The sequence below is a fragment of the Cyanistes caeruleus genome, chromosome 6 (assembly GCF_971803275.1).
Source record: "Cyanistes caeruleus chromosome 6, bCyaCae1.hap1.1, whole genome shotgun sequence".
Classification (NCBI taxonomy): domain Eukaryota; kingdom Metazoa; phylum Chordata; class Aves; order Passeriformes; family Paridae; genus Cyanistes; species Cyanistes caeruleus.
The window spans coordinates 9,647,901-9,669,701 of record NC_141706.1 but is presented as its reverse complement, the minus strand read 5'-3'; the positions used below and the strand labels follow the sequence as shown (position 1 = coordinate 9,669,701).

At 39.0% G+C, this 21,801-nt stretch overlaps 1 protein-coding gene across 12 annotated transcripts in view; it reads right to left on the bottom strand.

Annotated features, from left to right (window-relative positions):
• Nucleotides 1-21,801, bottom strand: part of SHANK2 (SH3 and multiple ankyrin repeat domains 2) — a 276,108-nt gene that overhangs the window by 111,259 nt on the left and 143,048 nt on the right. For all 12 annotated transcript variants that reach the window (XM_086894900.1, XM_086894897.1, XM_086894895.1 and 9 more), the window contains 2 exons: nt 17,314-17,389; nt 770-852 (listed from right to left, as the gene is read on the bottom strand). In XM_086894900.1, coding sequence (XP_086751026.1) covers nt 770-852; nt 17,314-17,389 — 159 coding nt within the window. The remainder of the gene's footprint in view (nt 1-769; nt 853-17,313; nt 17,390-21,801) is intronic.

The following is a 21,801-nucleotide window of genomic DNA, read 5'->3' as shown; positions in this document are numbered from 1 at the left end:
CATGCTCAAGCAAGTCAAGGGAGAACCCATGTGAAATGAGGGGGAGCAAGAGATGGGGCATACCATCACATATATATATTCTTTTTTTTAAATACAAAGGGACAAAACTGCACTGAAAGTTAAAAAGCAAAGCATTATATAGAATGCCTTTTTTGACTCGTAGGAATGCCACCGTGATAGATTTTAGCCTACAGAGAAGTGCCATGCAGCTTAATATATGAACAGCTTTAAAAATGAGCACACTACAGGCCATGCAACATACATGCAGCTTCTCAAGATATAAAAAATAATCATATTTCCATACTAAAACTGCATCAATGTCACCTTGCAGAAGATCCACACCTTTTTAACAAAACATCCCTCTCTTGTCTATTACTATTCACAGCCCTATTTAATCAGGCTGGCATTTGAAATAAAGCAGCAGTTTTTATGAGGAAAGCAGGTTTCCCATAGTTAAGTAAACTGCACAACAGAACAGATTAATAGCAAAATACTACATCCACCAGCATGAGAAAAATACAGGCAAAACTTTCTCCCCCCAAAATGATTATGCAGTGCTTATCCTATGTAAAAATGCAAACTGCTTCAGAGAGAAGGCTCCGAAATCCATCGGAGTAGTATAGCATACAGAGAATCCTGTTGTCTAGCAACCAAGTGCACCAAGAATAATTCCTGCTTATATTCTGAGATGTATAAATTTCTTCATGCCACTGCACATCACACACACACATACACACACACACACACACACACACACAGAAGCACATACCTTTTGCCCCTCTGAGCACAAATCCAAATCCTTCATTGTCTTTTTTCTGCAGGACCACTGCCTTTTCTTCTATTATGCAGTCACTGTAGAGAGAATTCCGAGGATAGCGACCATTATTACATCCCTTCATCACCACTGTAGTAGCTGCTCCTCCAGTGTGCAGGTTCATCATCATCACAGCCCGTTAATCAAATAATATTGCAGTAACCAAGCATGGGAAAATATAGAACAAATAGCAGCGAGGGGAAGACAAAGACTGAGCTGGATGGTAAAAGAAAACATGACAAAGCAACTTAAAAGGAATAAAAAAGGCAGAGAGGAAAAAGAAAGAAGAAATCATGCATGGTGGTGTGTGTTCTAAATGAATGACTGGATGAACATGTGATCATGTAATCTGTGAGCTAGCTAGGACTCTAAAAGGAAAAAAAGTAAGTGAACTGAACGACAGTATCATTAATAAACTCCTCAATCGTGGATGTACCAGATGCATCTTCTAGTGAAGCCAAAATGAAACCAACCAGAAGAAAAATGAGGCAGCATTTTAAATTTAAAGATAATAAATTATGATTTTCTATTAGCTAACTAAAAGGCACAAATATATTCTGAAAGCTATGCCTTGCATCAAAAGCCCTTTTTCAATCCTATTGAATGTTGCATGCTGCAAGAATCCCACATGATCATCTGACAGCCTACAATGCTAACAACGTGCAGCTGCCTTGGCGTCATCAAGCACAAATTTCCACAGCATCAAGAATCTGCATAATTGAAATAGTAACAAGGCATGCACAAGCAGGAAAACACATTTTCTAAGGAATATTTCCTGTCTTCTGATAAACAATTAATATTATAAAACAAGGAGATGGTGTAAAGGACTATTTATGTAAGCAGTATTCCCTTAAAGAGAAAGTAGCCTTAGGAATCTCACTGTCATTGGCTAAGATACAAGTAGAAGGTAGATGAGGAAAATTCACAAAATATACAGTAAAATGGGATCTTTCAGATACAGGACACAATCTGTAAAAGCTTTAAGATGTTAAATATCTTTCACTAAACGTGAAGTTACTAAAAATATGCTCAAAGCAAAACAAAAAAAGAAAAAAGAAAGAAAAAAATGTGAATGTGCTTTTAGGTACCAAAGCATTGCACAGCATGAGTTGCAGGGGTTAAGTTCATGAATTTTCAGCTCTGCAAACTATGCTGCTTTAAAATACCTACAGAACTAGTTTGGATGGAAAGGAGTATGAGCAAGTTTGCTTTCCCTAATTTTATACTAGCCAACTTCTGTTCCCACTGGTCTCATAAAGAATCTAGTCCTCACAGCAGTGAATGCAAGGAGAGACTGGATCTGCCTCAGGGCCATTAATAATCCCCAGGGGGAGGAAGAAACTAAATAAAGAGAAATTGTTGTGACCTTTTTATTTAAAGCTCTGAACAAAGAGAGGGATGATGATACCAGGACACCAGTGGACAGCCTCCAAACTCCAGATTTTTCATGCATCACAGACCATCCTTTTGGTGCCTTTCCAACTCTGCAGGACGAAACTTCCCATGGCTGCTGAAGCAATGATGTAAGGTTGTCTTCCAAACTGCAGACTGTTTAACACCACACGTGAATTCAACCTGCCACAGCGGTGACTTTGTGGGCAAGAGATGGTCTCCATCAGCACCAACAGCTCTTCTATCTCTCAACTTATTTACTCTGTCATTCAGACATTTCCTGTTCTTACAGTTAAAAAAATTCTGCTTCTTGAGAAAGCCCAACACTCTCCTGCTCAGGAAAATCAGGGTGGGATGGAATATGCAGCTCTCAGAGCCCACTGAATCTCTCCATCAACATCCTGATGATCTAGAAGCTGACTGCTCCTGCCAGTGCATTGGGTTATTTCCCTCATTTCACCACCACATTCTCAAGGTGGGTCTCTGTGCTTATCCACTCAAGAGTCAACAGCATAATTTTTCTTACTACTTGGTCAAATTAATAAAACACATTCCCTTCAAGTTTCCTTGTAACCAGTCAATACCTTAATAGAGCTTAGAAGGCAACTTCTGAGATCCTAATTATAGCAAGAGTTTGGTTCAAAGAACCCTCTCATGTCCCCTCCTCAAATCCCACTCTCATGTCAGTTCATTTCCATATGGAATTCAGAATTTTATCAACTCAGCAAACTCAAGATCAATTCACTTGGTCTACATCCAAAAAAAAAAAAAAAAGTCATCCAGGGTCCTTCCAGAACCAGCTAATGAAATGGATAGGCATTGTCAAGTTGGGCTCACTTCATCCTAATGTACAGATTAAAGGTTACAAAAACCACCTCTGATTTTCTTCTCATGTACAACACATCTATTCCATAAACTACCCAGTTTTATACTTCATGTACTAGAAGTGGGGATACCAAATTGCCAACATTTTGCAAAGTTACATGCAAGGGGGAGGTGAGAAGGAAGGGAGGGAGAAGCATTTTTGGTGAGAAAACACACAAACTGGTCTCTATTATTTGACAAATTCAACTTTCTAATACACAGTTGAAGTCATAAAGAAAACAGCATCACAGACTGGAAAGTAAAAATGTAGGCTTGTAAAAATCAGATGTGTAGCATTTCTTTTCATTTATGTTCCCTAGAAGTAGGGAACCTTCAAAAATCCTATGGCTTGAATAGCTTCAACATGTTGAAGCAACCACAGAAAGCAAGTTGATTCTCCACACACACTCCAGTGCTGCAGAACAAAGAACCAGCAGCAGGAAAAGGGAGGAAGACAAACAGGCACACCAAAAAATGAACTGAACTTGCAACCTCCACACTCTTTCTCCCAGAAAAGTTTGCATTCTCAAGCAAACGGGGCAAAAGAGAAGCAGAGTTTAACCTCTGACTGGTTGCAGTGCTGCTTTTTGCTTGCTTTGCCATGCCAGGGCTCTCTGTGCCAGTCAGGTTGGACCCTCCACCAAAGGTCTGTTCACAGTCCACCTGCTCCTGGCAGGCAAAGTGGTGCCAAATGTAAAAGTAGGTCAAAATTCCTCCCCATGAGCCTTCTTGGCAGAGTCTCTTTGATCCCAGAGTTGTTGTAAATACTTAGCAGTAGTACACAGGGTACGGCAACCGGTGACAAATGAAGGTGGCATTACATTAGGAGCCTGCTCAGAGGCCTGAGCTCAAGCAAGAAGAGGAATTTCTTCCCAGGCTCTTTCAGTACAATGCACAGCTCTGTGTCATAACCATCCCTCTTATCTGTGTGATATGCCAGATTTCAATAGGTAAAATCCCTGAACTCGATTTCTGTCCTATCCCAAACCAAAATTAAACAGCTTCCATTTCAGAGACGAGTTCTCAGAATATAACCAGTTCCATATGATGGTAATAAAGTGAGTAGTTCTAAAATCAATAGCTCATTACTTAAATAGGGCACACACTGCTTTGACTTTGGGCTGTGTAAGGCCAAGATTCATTGCAGGCAAAGTTAAATGCAAAAGGCATCCTATCAAGTGCAGGATATTTCTGTGTGGAGCACAATCATAAAAACTTCAGGCCATAATAACAGTCAATGTAAATCTCTGCTTTACTCAAGCAGTAGATATTAGAAAACATACTTGTTCATGAGCTCATGTAGTTTCCTTAACAACTTAAGGCTCAAGAGCTGTGCAGAGCTGTTACAATTTCCATAATTTTACAGACTGAACAATGAAGAAAGGGAAATACAAGGATTTGCCCATGGTCAGACAGATATGTGAGTTTTGAACTCAGCATTGCTCCACATAACAACCATCATTTGTGTGGGCTTTTCAAAACAGCAGGAATTTCTGCTTTGCTAACAGCCCATTAGGATAATATGTGAGGAAGGAAGGAGAAATGTCAAGTCTTTCATAAAGACCTGTATGAAGAAAATAAAGGTTGGAGTGCAGGTTCCTGCTGGAGGCACGCCCACAAAACCTGGTTTCCTGTTCTCATCAAGGATAACTACACTCTATCTTAAGGCATGACTTATTCCACAAGTTAAAATACTAAATTACAGAGGTGGAAACTATCAGGACTACAGGACGTGTTTAGGCAAGTTTGTATCAAGTGTTTCATTGTTGATTTTGATCTGTAAAACAGCATGTAGAGGACACTCCACTGAAAATTATCACCATTATCTGGAAACAAAAGTGGCTATTTGCTATATTGTCAGTCTCTCCCCAAGGCAGAGGAAAAAATGAATGTAAAAAGGAATTATTTTCCTGATTCTCTGCAGTCATGAATTCCCTAGAAACGTAACCCAACATTTTCAGCTTCAGTAGCTCCTGAGTCCACAAGCCCTTCAGTCAGGACTTGCTCTCCCTGTGAGTGAGAAGTGAACATGGCTCTCTCTTTCAGTTGGCCAAGTAAATCTAAATGTATTCATTAGCCCTTTTCCCTCTCCTCAGCACTCTTGTAATTGCCATCTTTTGGAAAGATCTACTGAGTTCACAGCTAGATACATCCTCGAAGAATCAAGTGCTCTGCCAGGTGCAATAAAATGATATCTAAATCATTCCATAAATTTATATGCAACGTCTGGAAGCAGTCATGCTAATTCCTTTCACGATAAGATGGCCAATTTATGGTGGCTATGCTTAAGCCAGAGAAGGGCATTTGGGAAATTTATTCAAGAGGAGAAGTCCTTTGTGCATTATCCAACAGTCAATCCCTGTTAAAGACACATCAAAAATATTCTCTCCCTTTTTTTGGAAGTTACCTGTTCTCATACTACATAAAATGGAAATTATGTCTACAGCAAACCTGACTGTAGGATATAGCAAACTTTCAGTGGGAAAACATTTCCTGTTACTGCTGGAAGGGGTCAACCTTACAATTTATAGTCAACTACACTAATGGCTTCAGGAAAATTGGCTAATCCTACTAATTAAGGCCTTCAAGATTAATGAAGACTCTTTCTGTGATTACTCAAGGTTCCCAGGCATTGATCATCCACTTTTAGGTCTCACAGAAGAGCTCTCACAGCTCTCCTGTGTCAGGCACAGCAGTGATCACTTGTTCAACAGGCAGCAGCTATAGCAGCAAGTGGGTTCTGTGCACAGCAGATAGGAAAATCCACAGGCTGTCCCTAAGAAACCCACTGGCAACCCAAACAGAAACAGTGAGATGTAGCCAGCCATTTATTCAAACTCATAGTGACCTCTCCCTTCACAGAACCTTAGGATCCCAGAATGGGTGGGGTTGGCTTACTCAGTACAGCTGAGCAATCCTAGTGTCACATATGACAAGTCTAAATGATTTTACTTTAGAAGATATGTTTCTCTGGAAGTTTATAGCAAACTGTATTTGGGAGGATGAAAATATTTCCAAACAGAGGGGTCAGTACCTCAGCACTTTCCTCAAGGCAGACAGAATCCAGCAACAGAATAGAAATACTGGAGAGCAGTAAAGTTTAAATTGATAAATTCCTTACTAGGCAGCTGAAGATACAAGTCCAAGAGTATGATCATGGTACAATAATTAAAATATGATGGAGAAGGGAGAAAGAGAATCACATAGACCTAGAAATTCTCCAAGTCATTCTGCTATTTCATTTTAAAAAAATAATTTGGAAAATCAGGGCTGCATATGGAAGTGCAGCATGGAATCACATGCTTAGTACTACTTATGCATCTCAGCTTCACAGGTGCTCTTAAAGAAATCCAAGAGCAGAATCTTTACTGGCACAGATAATTGGTTCTGTGTCAGTACCTGACTAGCACAGCTGGCACTCAAACAAAAAATCCCAGAGAAGACAGACAAGATCACCATTACCCCTTGCTTGCACTGTTTTCCTCCCTGGCATTATAATTTGTGGTGAACAGTTTCAAATTGCAACAGAAAGGACATGGTCTAACTTCTCCTTGGTAAACTTGGCATAGCTGTGTCTTTCTGAGCTGGCTATGTTCAAGCCAGATGAAGGAAAAGGAAAATAAGAAAGGAAGCTCCAGCAATACTCCTGTAACCTCCCCGTATTCATATATTTGTCTTTCCAATCTCCTGTACCAGTGCTGTTTCTCTAAAGTTAGTAAACATCTCGTGGAGCTCTTTGATCATGAGAACAGAAAGGCTGCAGATTTTGCTTTGAAATCTGCTGATGAAAGAGGAATATGTCAAACTGTGGCTGTTTTAAAAAACATAGAGATATTCTCCAGTTCTGTATCAGCACTCCACTGTGAGGGAATCACAGGCTCCAGTAAAACCTGAGAGGGTACATCACATCTTCCACCTAGAAAAACCTGTTTCATTCACACTTCTAAACAAGGCATCAAGCCATCTTTATTAGATTTTGAATAGTTGATACCCTGGGTGAAAAAAGAACAGTTCTTCACTAAATCCCCAAACCCACACTAATATCAGCCATGAAGGGATTCAGTAAGAATTAGGAAGTCAGAAAGATAGTGCTGCTTTTTCCAGCCTGTGATCAGCAGAGGTGCCCAAAAACTCAACCATCATTACAAAGAAGCAACCTATCTTAGAGAGTAACAGTGCTGTACACTTCAATGGGTTTATGCTATAAAGCTTTACCAAAAAATACAGTTTTTAAAAGGGAAATATTAAATTTCACAACAGAAGTGAAAAGTAGTTGAACAATTTCTTTATGTAGAATGAAGGAGAAACTTTGTCTCTCTCTCTCTCCCTCAGTCCACATTCCTTCATTCAGCTTTTAATTACATTTAATATCATATTAAGTAGGTGTATAGGAGAAGGGAGTAGCCAATCTAAAGCAATACTTTTCAAATAAATTTATTTGGCTATTGGCACTTTCATTTTTTTCCCATTTTCACCTTATATTGCTAAAACTGCAATAACTAGCATAAAAATATTCATACAGCAAACCAGGAAGTCAGCTTCCTGGGAAGAGAAATCATCCAGTACAAGTCTGATTCTATATTATGTAGGAATCTCAGGATAGGATATGAAGGCAATAGAAAAGTCATTGGTAAGTTCATAATCTTAAGAAAATATATATATATAGGGTATATATGCACCATATGCATGGATATATTGGCACCCATGTATAAATACGTTTATACACACTCATAAATAAACAAGTATTTTAGCTTTCTTTAAGAGATATTATTCTTTCACATCTGCACTAGTAGAGAGAAAACAAAACATCATTGGGGGTGAGGAAAGTGGCAAAATGAGCTTAAATGATCTTAAAAATTAAAGCATAATTCCTCTGTATTAATTAATTTCATTTGTTTTTTAAAAATGAACAGTCATTTCAAACACCACACATGATAAAGTGAAAACCAGACATGAGACATGCAGGCAGGAGTCCTTCTGCTATGGAACAGGAGAGTTTTATAGCCCAGAATCTTTCCAACCCCTTCAGACAGATGTTCCATCTAGCACAGGAATATTTTGGACTCCAGCACACTCCACTTTCACCTGATACTTATCAGCAATTTTCAGGTTTAATTATCAAGCATTTTAGCAGTGTGATCATGGACTGTGAAAATATTAATAATATTCATTGCTAATACAATGAGCCTTGAGCAAACAGGCTGTCCAAACACTCACAAATGTTTAGGTAACCAGAATATTTATCTAATAAACACTTTACTGTTTAGGTTTTTAGGTATTTTCCTACCCCAAACCAGCTGCAGTTCCAACCTTTGATGTTGCCACCAAACCACAGAGAAATAGGAATTTTCTCTCTAATCATCTTAACATGCAAAATATTTAGATAAAAGGAATAATAATTATAGATGTTAAACCCATTGTTTTTTTATATAGTTTGTGTTTTCTTTTATTTGATTAATAATTTTTCTGCTTTTTTTGCTAAAACTGGTCACAGATAACCTCAGTACCAATGAGAGGAACATGTTCAGGGTTATCAAACAGGTCAAGTAACAAAGGCAGAACAAGGGAAGCAACTTCAGTTACACCCTGGGTTTAAAAGAAAACAAACAGAAAGTGTTTTATGAACACTTTTTAAATGTGTTACAAGCCCTTTAAGGTAGCAGCTTGACCTTGCAAGTCTTTAAAACAATTATTAAACTTGCAGTACATTTTGGTATTATAACTCCACCTGCTCCAAGAGAGTGTCTAAACAAAAATAAACTATGAAATAGGGGAAAGAAACAGGTGATTTCAGCACTGATAATAAACATGAGTTTCAGATTAGTTTTAAGGGCTTCCTCAGGTTTTCCATCACACCCTGTTTGCTATGATGAGCAGGAGGAATTATCATTCTGCTGTCCTGCATTCCTTGGAAAATAAATACAACCCTGACCACAAGGAGTGTGAGTAGCCCTGACTGTTCATTTCAGCTTTACAGATGGAAGTATTTCACTTACAAGTCTGCATTGTACAGAAGAGCACACTGCTTAAATCAGTGTTAGACACACTGCAAAGTTTTATGACAAAAAATATTATGCCTTTAGTATATAACTTACTTATAAGTTTGAAGTTCTGTCTCAAAACAAATGAGGCCTCACCAAAGGCATGAAGTTTTTCTGAAAACATCTTTATTCTTCTCCAAGAGCTTTAAAAGTACAGTGCACAGTGAGAAACTCTGATTTTCTAGGATTTTGCACAAAAGAGTTGTAAAGGTGATGTGAATTACAGCTAAATTTTCACATATCCCTCTAAAAATCCTGTTTATAATCGTGTTATTTCACAGTCTCATTAACATCAGAAAGGAGGTGGCAACTCTACCTTCTTTTCTGAAATATATTCTCCCTCTCCATTTTTCTAGTTGTGATAAGCCCCTGAGTCATTTTAAGTCTACTCCAGATTTTGCTTACCTGCAAGACAAAATGTCTTAACTGCTCTCCTGTCTACCAGCATCATAATTTTCAGCAAGTCTGTCAAAGCATGGCCAGTTTAGCCCAAAATGTTGGTAGCAGTGAAAAAATCACTGACTTTGTAATTTAATTTAAATTGGCCATGACTTTTCTTAACTATGTTGAACTGGAACCTGTCTTTATTGCCCACATGCCTTTCGCATTCAGCTCATTGGTTGCACTGATATGGAATTTCTAGGAGTATGAAGCTTTAATTTTCTGTGTACTGGAGACAGGGTAAAAATGTTGGTTTATCATTTCAAGTCAATTCAGATGCACAGATTTTAATGTATTTCAGAATTTATGGTGCTGGAAGTGTTTGCAGAAGAGGTATAAACCATCTCTGCCATAGGTGCAACTGCTCCAGGTTTGGACATGCTGGTCTAAAGGACCCCACAATCTACCCAGCATCAGCCCCACTTCTCAACTGCAGCATCAAACTCTCAATTCTGTTATCTGGGCCCTAGAAAAATTAGAGAAATTAGAAGGCACATGGGTAGCAGTCTTTTTTTTTCACCCCAAAATGCAGTTTTTAGTGCACACATTTCACACTCGCTATTCCTCTGCTCAGAACTTGCCAGGAACTCAGTTTTTGTGTAACACTTATCCCTTAGAGCCAACCTTTTGTTGATACATTTTAGTGCTTGTCAGACATCATCTCTCAGAAAATAGGCTGACATTTTGTGTAAGAGAGAGCGGGGAGCCCCAGCAGCATCACCAGCTACTCAATCGGTGCATCTGCCAATCATTCCCATAGAGCACCCTGTAACATCCACAAGGATGGAGAGAGCATCTGCTTCTTGGCTTGGGGAAAGAATAACACTTTCAAAGGGCTTGGATAAAGCCCCGCTCTGTCCAGCAGGTTCCTGGCATTCAGCAGCAGCTCAGGCTGTGGATTTAAGTCTGACACACAAGCCCAGACCTGCTTTAGTCCAGGTGAATGCTCCACCACCAGCTATTGTTTGCTCTTCAGCTGCTCCCTCTTTGTTGGGTTCGACTCCATTTCTTAAAGAAACAGCTCCAGCACATCTGGCTTGTCCCAGGACAACAAGGCACCCTCCTTCACCAACTTCCTTTTGCACCACGGAAGAGACTCAGCATGAAAATCCGCCCCTTTCCAATTTTGGATCATTTCAGCTTTTAAGAGAAACAAAACACAAATGTTGCCTTCCAGCCACCCTGAGAATTTTGCCTCACAGATAAAATTATCTAAATGCAACAAGTATTTGTGAAAATCTGCCTGGAAAAGGGGGGTGGGAGGGGAGAAGAGTCGTTTAAATCACTCCCACTGGAGACAAGCCCACAGTGCGAGCTCACCAGTTATTTGTTCCATTTGGGGCTGCCAAAACTTCCAACTGCATCACTCCCAACAAGAGGCACCATATGGAGGTTTGCTCATCTGGTGATGAGGTGACAGCACTGCAGCCAGAGTTGCCCTGGGGCAGAGAATTAAATCATCACAGGGGCTGGGATGCAGGAATGGAGAACACTAATTATAAAAAACCTAATCATTCTCCTTTCTCCCCACTCCAAAAAACATCCCATTTGAATCTCCTGTTTTCCTCTGCCCTAATTAAATGGCTCTTGTTTCTAACCAACCTGGTGTCACGCCCTCACAAACTTCTTTCTGCATCTCCAATCCTTTTTCTTTACTTTTCTAGTTTCCTCTATTCTAATTTAAAGAAAAAAATCACTTAATTCCCCCCCATGCACAGGACACAGGCTGCTGCTTTCAGTGGTGACATTTAAATCCATGCTGTCCTCCAGCATCCGGCCGGAGGAGTTGCAGAGGAAATCCTGCTGAGCCAGGGAGTACCAATTGCTGTGTAGGAAATGGCACAGCCCCCAAATCCCAGCCCTTGCAAGCAGCAACTTCTCTACCCCAGGCACACAGTTGAGTGTGGACTTGTAGTAGAGGCAGATCCTAAAAGTTTTTCAGAAGGAGCATTGTAATTCTATATTTGGGAAAGGCTGTATTTTTTTTTTTTTTTTCAGCTCTTGATCTCTCTTTGCTAACACCTACCATTAAAAATTTAGGCAAATATCTAGCCCAGAAAATGCCTGACACATTTTAGTCATTAGTTACCAAACCATTAGTTTCTAAAAGCTGAAATCTTACTGAAGTGAGTTGAACAAACTTCGCTGTCAAGGCAGCAAACAACTTTAAAATGTACTTACAAGCTATTGGAAACTTTTATCACTCACAGTAGAGTTTTGCATCTTACTGTAACTGTATTAAACCTTAATAGTGCAATTATAGTACAGGTTTAGATGCAGAGGCAATTCAGATGCATACACACACACACACACATCCTTTTTACCTCCTACTTCAGCAAATCCTTTCAATATTTGCTGTAGTCACCAGCAAAAAAAGCTCCATCATGGCACCACACAACAGCAGGGGAGGCAAAGTATAAAGTTGTTTATTAGCAAGCAAAGGAATTTCCATTAGAAATTGAATAACTGTAAAGGAAAAATTTCACATCTCCACCTGCTCTGCAGAGGCTACAATGCATTAGTTATTGCTTAAATACATATGCAATTCTAAAAATTGCATCAAATTATGCTCTTCAAGTTAATGAGGCACAAAGATTTAAAACAGAGCTACCCTTGCCCTTCTGCCTTACATTAAGAGCAGCTCAGTGCCATCAGACTGTCACACAATTAATTAATTCTGAACAGAGAACTGGCAAGTTGAACAAAATAACTTTAGACATCAGGTGAGATTACATGCACACAAAACATTTGACACACTTATTTTTTCCCTACAATGTGGCTGGTGCTGAGTGTTCTCTGTGCCCAAAAGAACCATGATATCACATCTGTGGAGATTTAAAATCATTAAAATCTCAGAGAGCTTTCAGATGTATCCACATCACTGTCTCACATTATATTTAATTACAATGATAAGCATACTCAGATATTTTTGTTACCATCTTCTAGGCAGAAACTGAGCTATGTGTATAGGTAAAAAAGTTAAAATGCCATTGGTTTTACTTGTTTCCAACAGAGGAAACCTAGGATTATGTTTAAAATATATGCCTGCAGGTAAGAAGAGCTGTAAAATCACTTTCCACTTATTATCAATGTGTCAATCCCAGATTGTGGATTTATTGTTAAGAGTGAACAGCACCATTTTAATCTCCCATTTCCTTCAAGAGAGCACCTGAACAGTACAGACTTCCCAGGAAATGTAGGTACTGTGGAACTGGTGATAGCCAAGAGAAAACAAACAAACAAAAGAGCAGTTCACAGAATCCTAGAATGATTTGGGTTAAAAGGAACCTTAAAGATCATTCAGTTCCAATCCCATATCACCTAATTCTTACCCCAGCTCAGAAAATCCAATTTATTCTCTGTGTAACAACAATTCTCTCACTGTTCTGCCCAGGCAGAACCAAAATGAAAATGTGGGAAGCAGGATATAAAATATAACAACAAATCTTATACCTTCCCTTAACTTTTGCAAGGATCCATGTGCCAGGATTTAGTGGATTGCTGCCAGGCAAGCAGCACTCAGCAGGCACATATGACAAATTCCCCACCCCAGGGACACAGAGTCACCTTACCAGGAGAAAATCCCTTTGCTCCCTGTCAGTTTTACATTCCTCACCACTTGCAATGGCCAGAGGTCCACTAAAACTTTCCATCTGTTTTAAATCTATATTTTATTATTTTAAAATCTATATTTAAAGAGATGAGCAACTGCATTTCTCCAGAGGGATAATTATTTATGTGAAATATCCACATGAAACCAGATCTCAAGAAAGTATTTTGCATCAGACTGAGAGCTTCCACTAAAAAAATGTGCATAACACATAATACTTAAACTACCAAGACAGCACCGCTTCTATCAGAACTTTGGGACAAAGGTATCCAATATATCCAATATATCCAAGGCATATTCTGTGGGCTAAAAGAATTAAAAATATAACCAAGCTCTCCATAACATGCTGAGTTACAGGGGCAGACAGCTTCAGCTGTGCCAAGGAGTCTCTCTGAGCTGCTCAGGATTAAAGCTCATGCTGCTCTATCCAACAGCATAGATGACAACAGCAACAGAGAACAGCCTGGAGAGAATCTCTCCGTTTTTTATTAGGTGTTTGTATGTAAACTGGCTTTTGAAGAGCTGCTCCTGTCAGCTTCTACACTTGTGGGACAGGGATGATGACGCATGACTCCAAGTAGGAGCAATAGGTTAATGAATTAAGCTTTTAATTAAGTTTTCTTATGGATTACACCATCCTATTTTCCTTTGTCTTACTCCAGAAAAACAGAACAAAAACCATAAGGCAAATCCATTTGGTCCTGCCATTAATGTGGTGGCAACCAGCCCATGGAAAAGGTTATTTGTCATCACATCCTCTCCTGCAAGCTCCTTAATACTGCTGGAGTCATGGGATGTCAAGGAAAGGCACCAGGAAAACTTCTCCCATGCAAGCATTGGAACCAGTTCTGGAGAAGAGCCCCCATGTGAAAGTCAATAATTCTGTGAAGAAAGTCACAAAATAAGCAAGAGACCTCCCATTTATGTGCACATTTGATGGCACTGAGGTTGGCATTTAGTTGTGCTATTGACTTTTGCTACTGCCCTGTTCTGCTGGGGGTGGGAGATGATGCAAGGAATGCAGTAGGAAAAGTTTCCACTGTCGTGTCCTAAAGTTCCCAAATTCATGGAGGCAATGGATCATGTTTTCCACCATACCAGGTTTATCATTTTTACATAGCACCACACTGTCTCATATTATTTATGTCTCCAGAGTGTAAAACTAAGTTTTCACTGCATTATCAGTCCCATTCCATTTAAAAGGGTGATAACATTTTACATTTCAAATTAAATAACTAATTAATTCCACATATTTTCCTCACTGTACAATCCACTGTGCCATCTTGAAAGAATTAATCAATTCCCTCACTTCAGTTAAAAAGAAAATAAAAAATGATAATTTCTAAAGGTTTACCTTAGCTTTAAGTATTTAAATTTTTTTTTTTTTTTTTAAATTCCAACATCCATTTTACGCCTTAGCAATGCTTTCTGTTAACAACCTTGATGAATTAACTCATTAATGCCTTACAAATAATTTCATTTGCATTAACTGATGACAAATCCAGGGAAGACAGAAAATTCAGAGATGTGGCAGAGCAGTCTTGCATTATCTTCCTTCAGTTTTAGTGGTGTACCTGCTTTCTAGGACAAGGAGTGGGGATTTAAACTGAAAGAAGTTAGAAATTAAGAAGAAATTGTTCCCTGTTGAAGGCATCAGCATTTGAAGCAGATAATACATCAGACCTGGTAGTTTCAAATATTATATTGTATTTGTATGATATTTAGTGACTATTTGCACAGGCAAGCAAGTCTCAGTGCCCTTCTCCACATTAGTAAGCATCCTCCCCATTTTCCCAAAGTTAATGTATGGAAAACTGATCTTTTATGCAAAGCTGAAATAGGATTTAATGAACCTTCATTACTCAAGCTGCACATTTTCCTCAAGATGAAAAATGCCATGTACAATGTATTTTCCTGCATGTGAATAAGCCCATTAATATAGATTTCTGAACAGAGTGTTTCTACTCAGCAATTTTTGCCCTTTGGGAGGGAGAAGAAAAGAGAGAAGGGAGCAGACACTTCCCCTCACTCCCCCACATCATCTCCAGAAAGGAACTGGATCAGCTTTGTTAATACTTTGGATTCAGAGCTGTTCTTAGCACAGAGGCACAATTGCCTTCTGACAAATGTTTATGAAACCTTTGCTGCCAGTGTTAAATCAGTTCTAATGTATTCTTCCCCAACTTTGATACAAAATTATAACAGAGAAAGTAATCAAATCAATACAAATCTGGCAATATCAAAAATTGTTCTCACTTTCACACCTTGTTTGCCTCTTTGACTAATTCCCCTCCCTGAAGAAGTCCTTGTGAGGCATTCAATCTGGATGTACCACCAAGAGGCATTAATCCCCAGACAGGTTCTGAAATGCAAATTATTTTTGCTTTAGCAGCAATATGCAGGCATCAGTGAGATCACCATTCAGAGGTACAAAAGGCTGATTTGCAGCCTCAGTCTTCTAACCTGAAACACAACTTGATGTGTTATTGGTTTTTTAGTTTTCCTGGGGTTACTTTACAAAAATTCTAGATTTACCATACTTTACTGAAAAAATGTGTTAAGCAAGTCTACCTTTCCACTGTATTTCTTGTATTTCTTGGAATTTCAGATTAATTCTGCCTCTTCCTACCTTTTCCTCTCAATTTCCACTATTACCCTTCCAAATGGATCCACTGGGTCTCAGATTCTCTGAAACTCAAAGAGAGTTTTCTTCCAAACCTTGCCAGGAGAGCTCTGTTGCTTTCCCTCTCTCTACTCAGACAATTAATAGATATGAACTGCAGACACACTTCATAACTAATTTATATAAGGCTGTACAAAAGCTCATTTTTTTTCCTGATTATCTCTCCTGCTCAGTCCTGAATCAGGTAAGGCACATTTTTTGAGAGCTTTACTGTTGCACTGCACAAACCCAATACCTTTAGGAAAAAAACTCAAAACAACAGAGAAATAAACCAACAAAATAAAAAACAAAAACAACAAAACCAACCTTAAAAAAAAAAAAAAAGATGTGTGGAAATGAAGATTCTGATGGAATTGACATTTTCTGTGAAAAAATCTTGCTGTTAGAAAGTAGCAGGAAGTTTCCATGTGGAATTATTTGGTATCTCTGAGGCTACATGCAGAAGACACAGCTTCTCTCTTTTGTAGAAACAATCCTATCCATTCTCACTGAAATAGAGGGACAAGCATATGGATTTTGTAGACTAATGATCACTCAAAGAACCTTGCAAAAAGCCAACTCTTCTCACTGCAAACATCCCCATTAACCAGTGAGTTTGCTCTGCAGAGGCTGTCTCAGAGTATGGGCTCACAGCTTCTCTTGACAACTTTACCATCATCAGACTCCCCCAGTCAATCACATCATGTCCAGCTGGGAACTCCCTCCCCAAATTGTTCAACTCACATAGAAACTATGCCTGAACCTGGGAACAAAGTCTAAGATTCCAGAACAGAACCAACAGTTACCACATTTTTCTTTTTTAAAAATTTTAATATTGAACTACATGACATGCTGCCATTACGTCACACATTTCATAGTTTTTCTCCTATAATAAATGTGGTTTCCTTGAAAACTACAACAACAAAAAACAAACAAACAAAAAGCAAAAACAAAAACAAATATAAACCAACCCAAGCTATAGTTGGACATTCAGAAGAGAAGCATACTAATTCCAGTACGCCACTAAAATTTCCTCAAGAAGACACAAAAACATAACTAGGTTCTGTGTTTTAAAGGTCATCCCTTCTACCAGCAATCAGCTGAATGTTCAACATATATCCATGGGGGAGAAGAATCTGCTTAAAAATCATTAATTCTCCACAAATAAATAACCTAATTTCACATTTCCAGCAGCTTCAATTCTACTCAGGTTCCAAAGTTACTGTTCAAAACAACAAATCTCTTTCACCACTCCCAAAACAAGACAGTGAAACTTGTGACGTCACTGCTCCTGAATTTTCTACACCCATCCCATACAAACAAAGTGAACTGCAATAAAAACCAAAGTAGAAGTTAAGTGGTACCCTCAGAAGTTTTGTTTAGTGGTCTGCTTCCCTCTTCCCCTCCAAAGCCAAAATCAAAAGTACCAATTAAATAAAACCCAGGAAGGTTTTGTAAACAGATTGCAACCAAAAGGAAAAATTCTTACCTTGAAGCATCAAAGCTGTCGTAGGATCCAACCGTGTAGTGTCTGAACAGCTTCTTTGTTCTATCTGTTCGTGTTTCTGCACAGAGAAAAAAGGTTTTTCAATACTTCCGTATTTCTTAATCAAGTGCCGGAGTGTTTGTCACATTCTCTTGCAGTGAATGAAAGTAGTTTCAAGGCATTTCAGAAAAAAATGTTGGCTTTGGAGATATTCTTTAATCATATCAGACACATCAAGTGACTAAGGAGAACTTCTTGAGATCATGAATCACATCATTCACAAGTTTTAAAGCTCCAGTCACATGCTCAGTGACAAAAACTTCTGTGTCCAATATTTGGTACTTTTATAGCTAAGAGGCAAAAAAAAAGAAAGAAATAAATAATAAAAATCTGCAACAGATATCAGAAATGTTGGGAACATAGGTAGAATATACAAATCAATATTTTTTTGCCTAAGTTCAGGTTGGTCCTCCAATGACATCACCTTCGGTTTGGCTAAGAGACATCAAAAATCAGATGGAAAAGTTTCTGGTTTAGATTACAACAATGAAAGTCTCATCTGCACAGCTGAGGGACTCTCCATGGAAGGACAGCCTGACACAATCCCCATAGATTTTATTAATTCTCCAAGCCAGACTGAGCCCTCAAAGCACAGCATCTCTGTGGCACAGCTTTTAAGGATGGTACAAATGACTGAGATATTGGTGTCAAATGACCAAGGGCAAGCCTGCAGAGAGAAAAAGAACATCAGAGCAGGATGGAAGGGCTTTGAACATAGCCAAGGAGCAGAGAAATCCTGTGAGGCAGACTTTGGGAAGAAGGGTGGGAAAAATGCATATTTCCTTATTTTAATCAGTGCAGCTGACATGTAATTGGATCATGCCCCCAGCTGGAGGCATAAATACAAATACATCCATAACACAGAGAAATTCCAGCTGGAAATGTACATGCAGGTTGCAGCCGGCTAAAAGAGTAAGAAAGTTATTTCTTCAGAGCCAGTTGGCAAGGTCCAAGAAAAGCTGTACTAGGGAAAACCAGAAATATTTACATTTACATACATTTTGTCGAGACCAGCCAGCCTCCATCCTACAGGAGGGCCAGAGAAGAAGAAAATTCCTATTATAATATGAACTCTACTTGATAATTTAGTTTATTTTGTCCCTTTGTCAGTCACCTACAACCTGTATTTTCTGCCTAAAATTTCCTTTACCCAAAATTCCTGCTCCTTCTGCACAAATTGCAGCCTGTTCCCCATTCTTTCTTCATCCATTCCAAAAATCAGATTCATACCAAGAGACATAAACAGAAGAAACACAGAAAATCATAAACGTGGAATCTACTTTGAGTTTCCCTTGGCCTCTTCCCTTTCTCGGAAGTCCCTCAGAAATGGTTACAAGAAATAAATTATGATGAAGAATATTTTGAAATTTTAGAGCAACTGCTTGAGCTTTAAGGAGCCAGATGTTTCCCCTGCAGAATCTGTTTTCTATAGCATGATATTTCAGTGCTATAAGGAATACAAAGTGGGTGGGAGGGATGGGAAGGCACAGCAAGACAGAGAGCTTTGTTCAGCTCCTCAGGATTGCAGAGCCAGCACTCTTCAGCTGCAGCTTGGATCTGCTCCCCGGGTCTGCCACCCCTCTGCTTCCCCCTTCTCCTCAGAGCACAGTCAGGGATTATTTGGATAAACAGAAGCCTTGCAAGGCGCTGAACTCGAGGCTAAGTGGCAGTTTCCCAGGCTGCTGTGTTAAGTTCTCTAATTACCCTCTTTCCCTCACCTCCGACTCAGATTCCAGGCTGCCCTATTACACAGCGTAAGTACACACACCCAGGAGCAGGGGAGGAGCACCAGGAATCTGCCATCAGAATGAACTGGGGACTGAAAAAGGAAAGGGATTCCATTCTCTGACTTGACAAAAGAACACAAAGAAGCCATAGGCAAATGTCTAACAAATACTGTTCTGAATTCAAGACAAATATAACATAGTAACACTGTTATAAGTGTATTAGCACAAAGGGGTTAGCTCTAGGCTTCCCTGGATTTGTACCCATTCTTATGTCCCAGGTTTTCTTTAGACCAGCAGTCTTTATCAAAATGCTTTGCAGCAAGTTAGGACTATCTAAGACTACCAACCCCATAATCATTTAAGATTTTACAACAGAATTTTTTGACGATTTCTTAAACTTGGTTGCAGGTAGATTAGAAAGACAAGCAAGAACATATGGGCAAGAAGGTCTAGAAAAACATTATTTAGCAGTTTTATTTTTAAAAATACAATTATTTTAATAATACTGCATTCTTACTGAGAGGAACATCTGTCACCACAGATGAAAAGTCACTACATCAAGTTGGATCAGTTCAAAACGTTTTTCTAAGAGGTAGAACAAAACACTACGGTTTGCAAAAGTGGTCCAGTTTCCTTTACATTGACAGAAGACAGAAACATTGGGATATTACTTCAAGTTTCTAGATCTCTCGAGAAGCCCATATTTTACCAGAGTAAATACCATAAGAGCACAACAATTTTTTCTTGGTCCATTTTCCACTGAAGCCAGTGGAGCTGCAGCAGAAATTAGCTGTGTGCCCGGGCAACAGTGGCAATCCAAATAATAAAGCCCCAGCTGTTTCTTTATTAGAATCATTTATTGTTACAGACATCAGTGAGCAGCAGGCTCAAACCCTGCCCTTCCAGAATGTAATTTACAGGGTTCAAAGAGGGGTGAGTACTGAGAAAGTGTAAGTGGAAAACATTTCCTCCTTTCTACACCTCAGGAGTGGTGAGGGTTTTCCTCCAAATAAATGTAGGGCTTCCTGTAGATTCTCTGTCGCAGTCTCATAAGTGACCACAGGACTTCAACAGATCTTGCAGACATTATCAAAAGCTGAAAGATCACTGCCATGAAAAGCAAGAAATGAATTTTGGGCTCCAAACCACACAGATTAGGCCACTCGTGCCGTTTCAGCCCACGTAACAATTGTGGGCCTGTTCCAGCAGCCAGCCTGATTCCCACCCTGACACTCCAGTTTGGAGTAGGTTGCTTACATATTTGATATGGCTTTGGAAGGGTAAAGAAATAGGAGGGGGAAAAATCCCAAAGCAGCCGTCTCCATTCCTTCTCTCCTCCCTGCTGCTCCTCGCAGGGCATTCCAGAGCCGTGTTTCCAAGGAAACTGCACAGAATGCTCTGCCAGCAGGGATGTTGTCAGAGGCCTGCCAGCACTCTAGGAAAGGTTCAGTCACCAGCACGTCCCCAGGATGAACAGAGGAGTGGAACAGCAGAATTTGTGCTGTTCCAAAGGCACAGCACAACAAAGAGCAGCAGGCTTTCCCCATATACCACTGGTAAAGGTGGATTTTATCCCCACCCCAAAACATGCAGCTTTTCCTTCTTCCCTCTTCTCCAGTGACAGCCCTGGGAGATGTTTCACTCCCAACAGACATTTAAAGATGTTCTTTATAAGAGTAGTTCATGTACAGCACCCAAAACAGTGGCAGATGCTAAAGCCTTCCCCCTGCACCTTCCCCTTCCTGGTGGAAAACCCTTTTCCCAACCATTTATGTTGAGGTTTAGACCAGAAGTTATTCAAAGCTGAGGAAAGCAGTCTAAAAATAAAGTCAGCAAAAATTCACAATTCAAGGACACTTGTACTGGTTTGCAACAAGACAGGTCTCCTATCTTATGAGTTTTTCCTTAAATTGATCCAAATTTAGACATAAGAAAAAGGGGAGAAAAAGTTCATGGGATTGAAAACATCAATAAGAAGAGTATGCATTTTTCTATCCCACGTATATCCAAAATATCTGCCTACCAAATGATGTTCTAGAAATTAATCACATTAAAAGAAAAAATATTCTTCATACCACAAACTGTGAAGTCTCAGTAGCTTATTTCACTTATTCCCTTTCCCCCTTAGAAAATAAAGATTCATCAAAACTGGGTTTTCTATTAAATATGATACATTAAAATGGTGATGAGAGAAGTTTTTTCAGGCATATGATACAATTGTTTAACATGACATTTCTTATTGCTTTCTTTGAGCATTTCATTTGAGCCATAGGAAAGATGAAGTTCAGGGATCCTCCTCCAAATCACACGGAGTAGGATTATAAAATGTAGAAAATATGGGATAAAGAAATAGAAATATAAATATTCTCTATTAACTGTTTGATCATTGGTTATGATAAAGGGTTATAAAAACACAAGGAAGGTAAATCTGCCCAAGAATTCAGAAGAAACTACAATTATCTTTTTCATATCTGTGCAAATCTGAGGTAAAAACATGGATGCTTCATTTGAAGGGATAAAATGTGAGGATCAAGAGAAAGGAAACATATGACAAAGGCATTATAAATGGTAAATTAATGAAAACCTTTAATTCGTGGTTCACTTTCTTCTGTTTCAGTTTGTGGATTTTTTTTATTTTATTTTTAAGTCCCAGTGTCCAGTTGATGTAATGCTCTCAACCAATTTTTCTTTCAGTTAAAGCTAA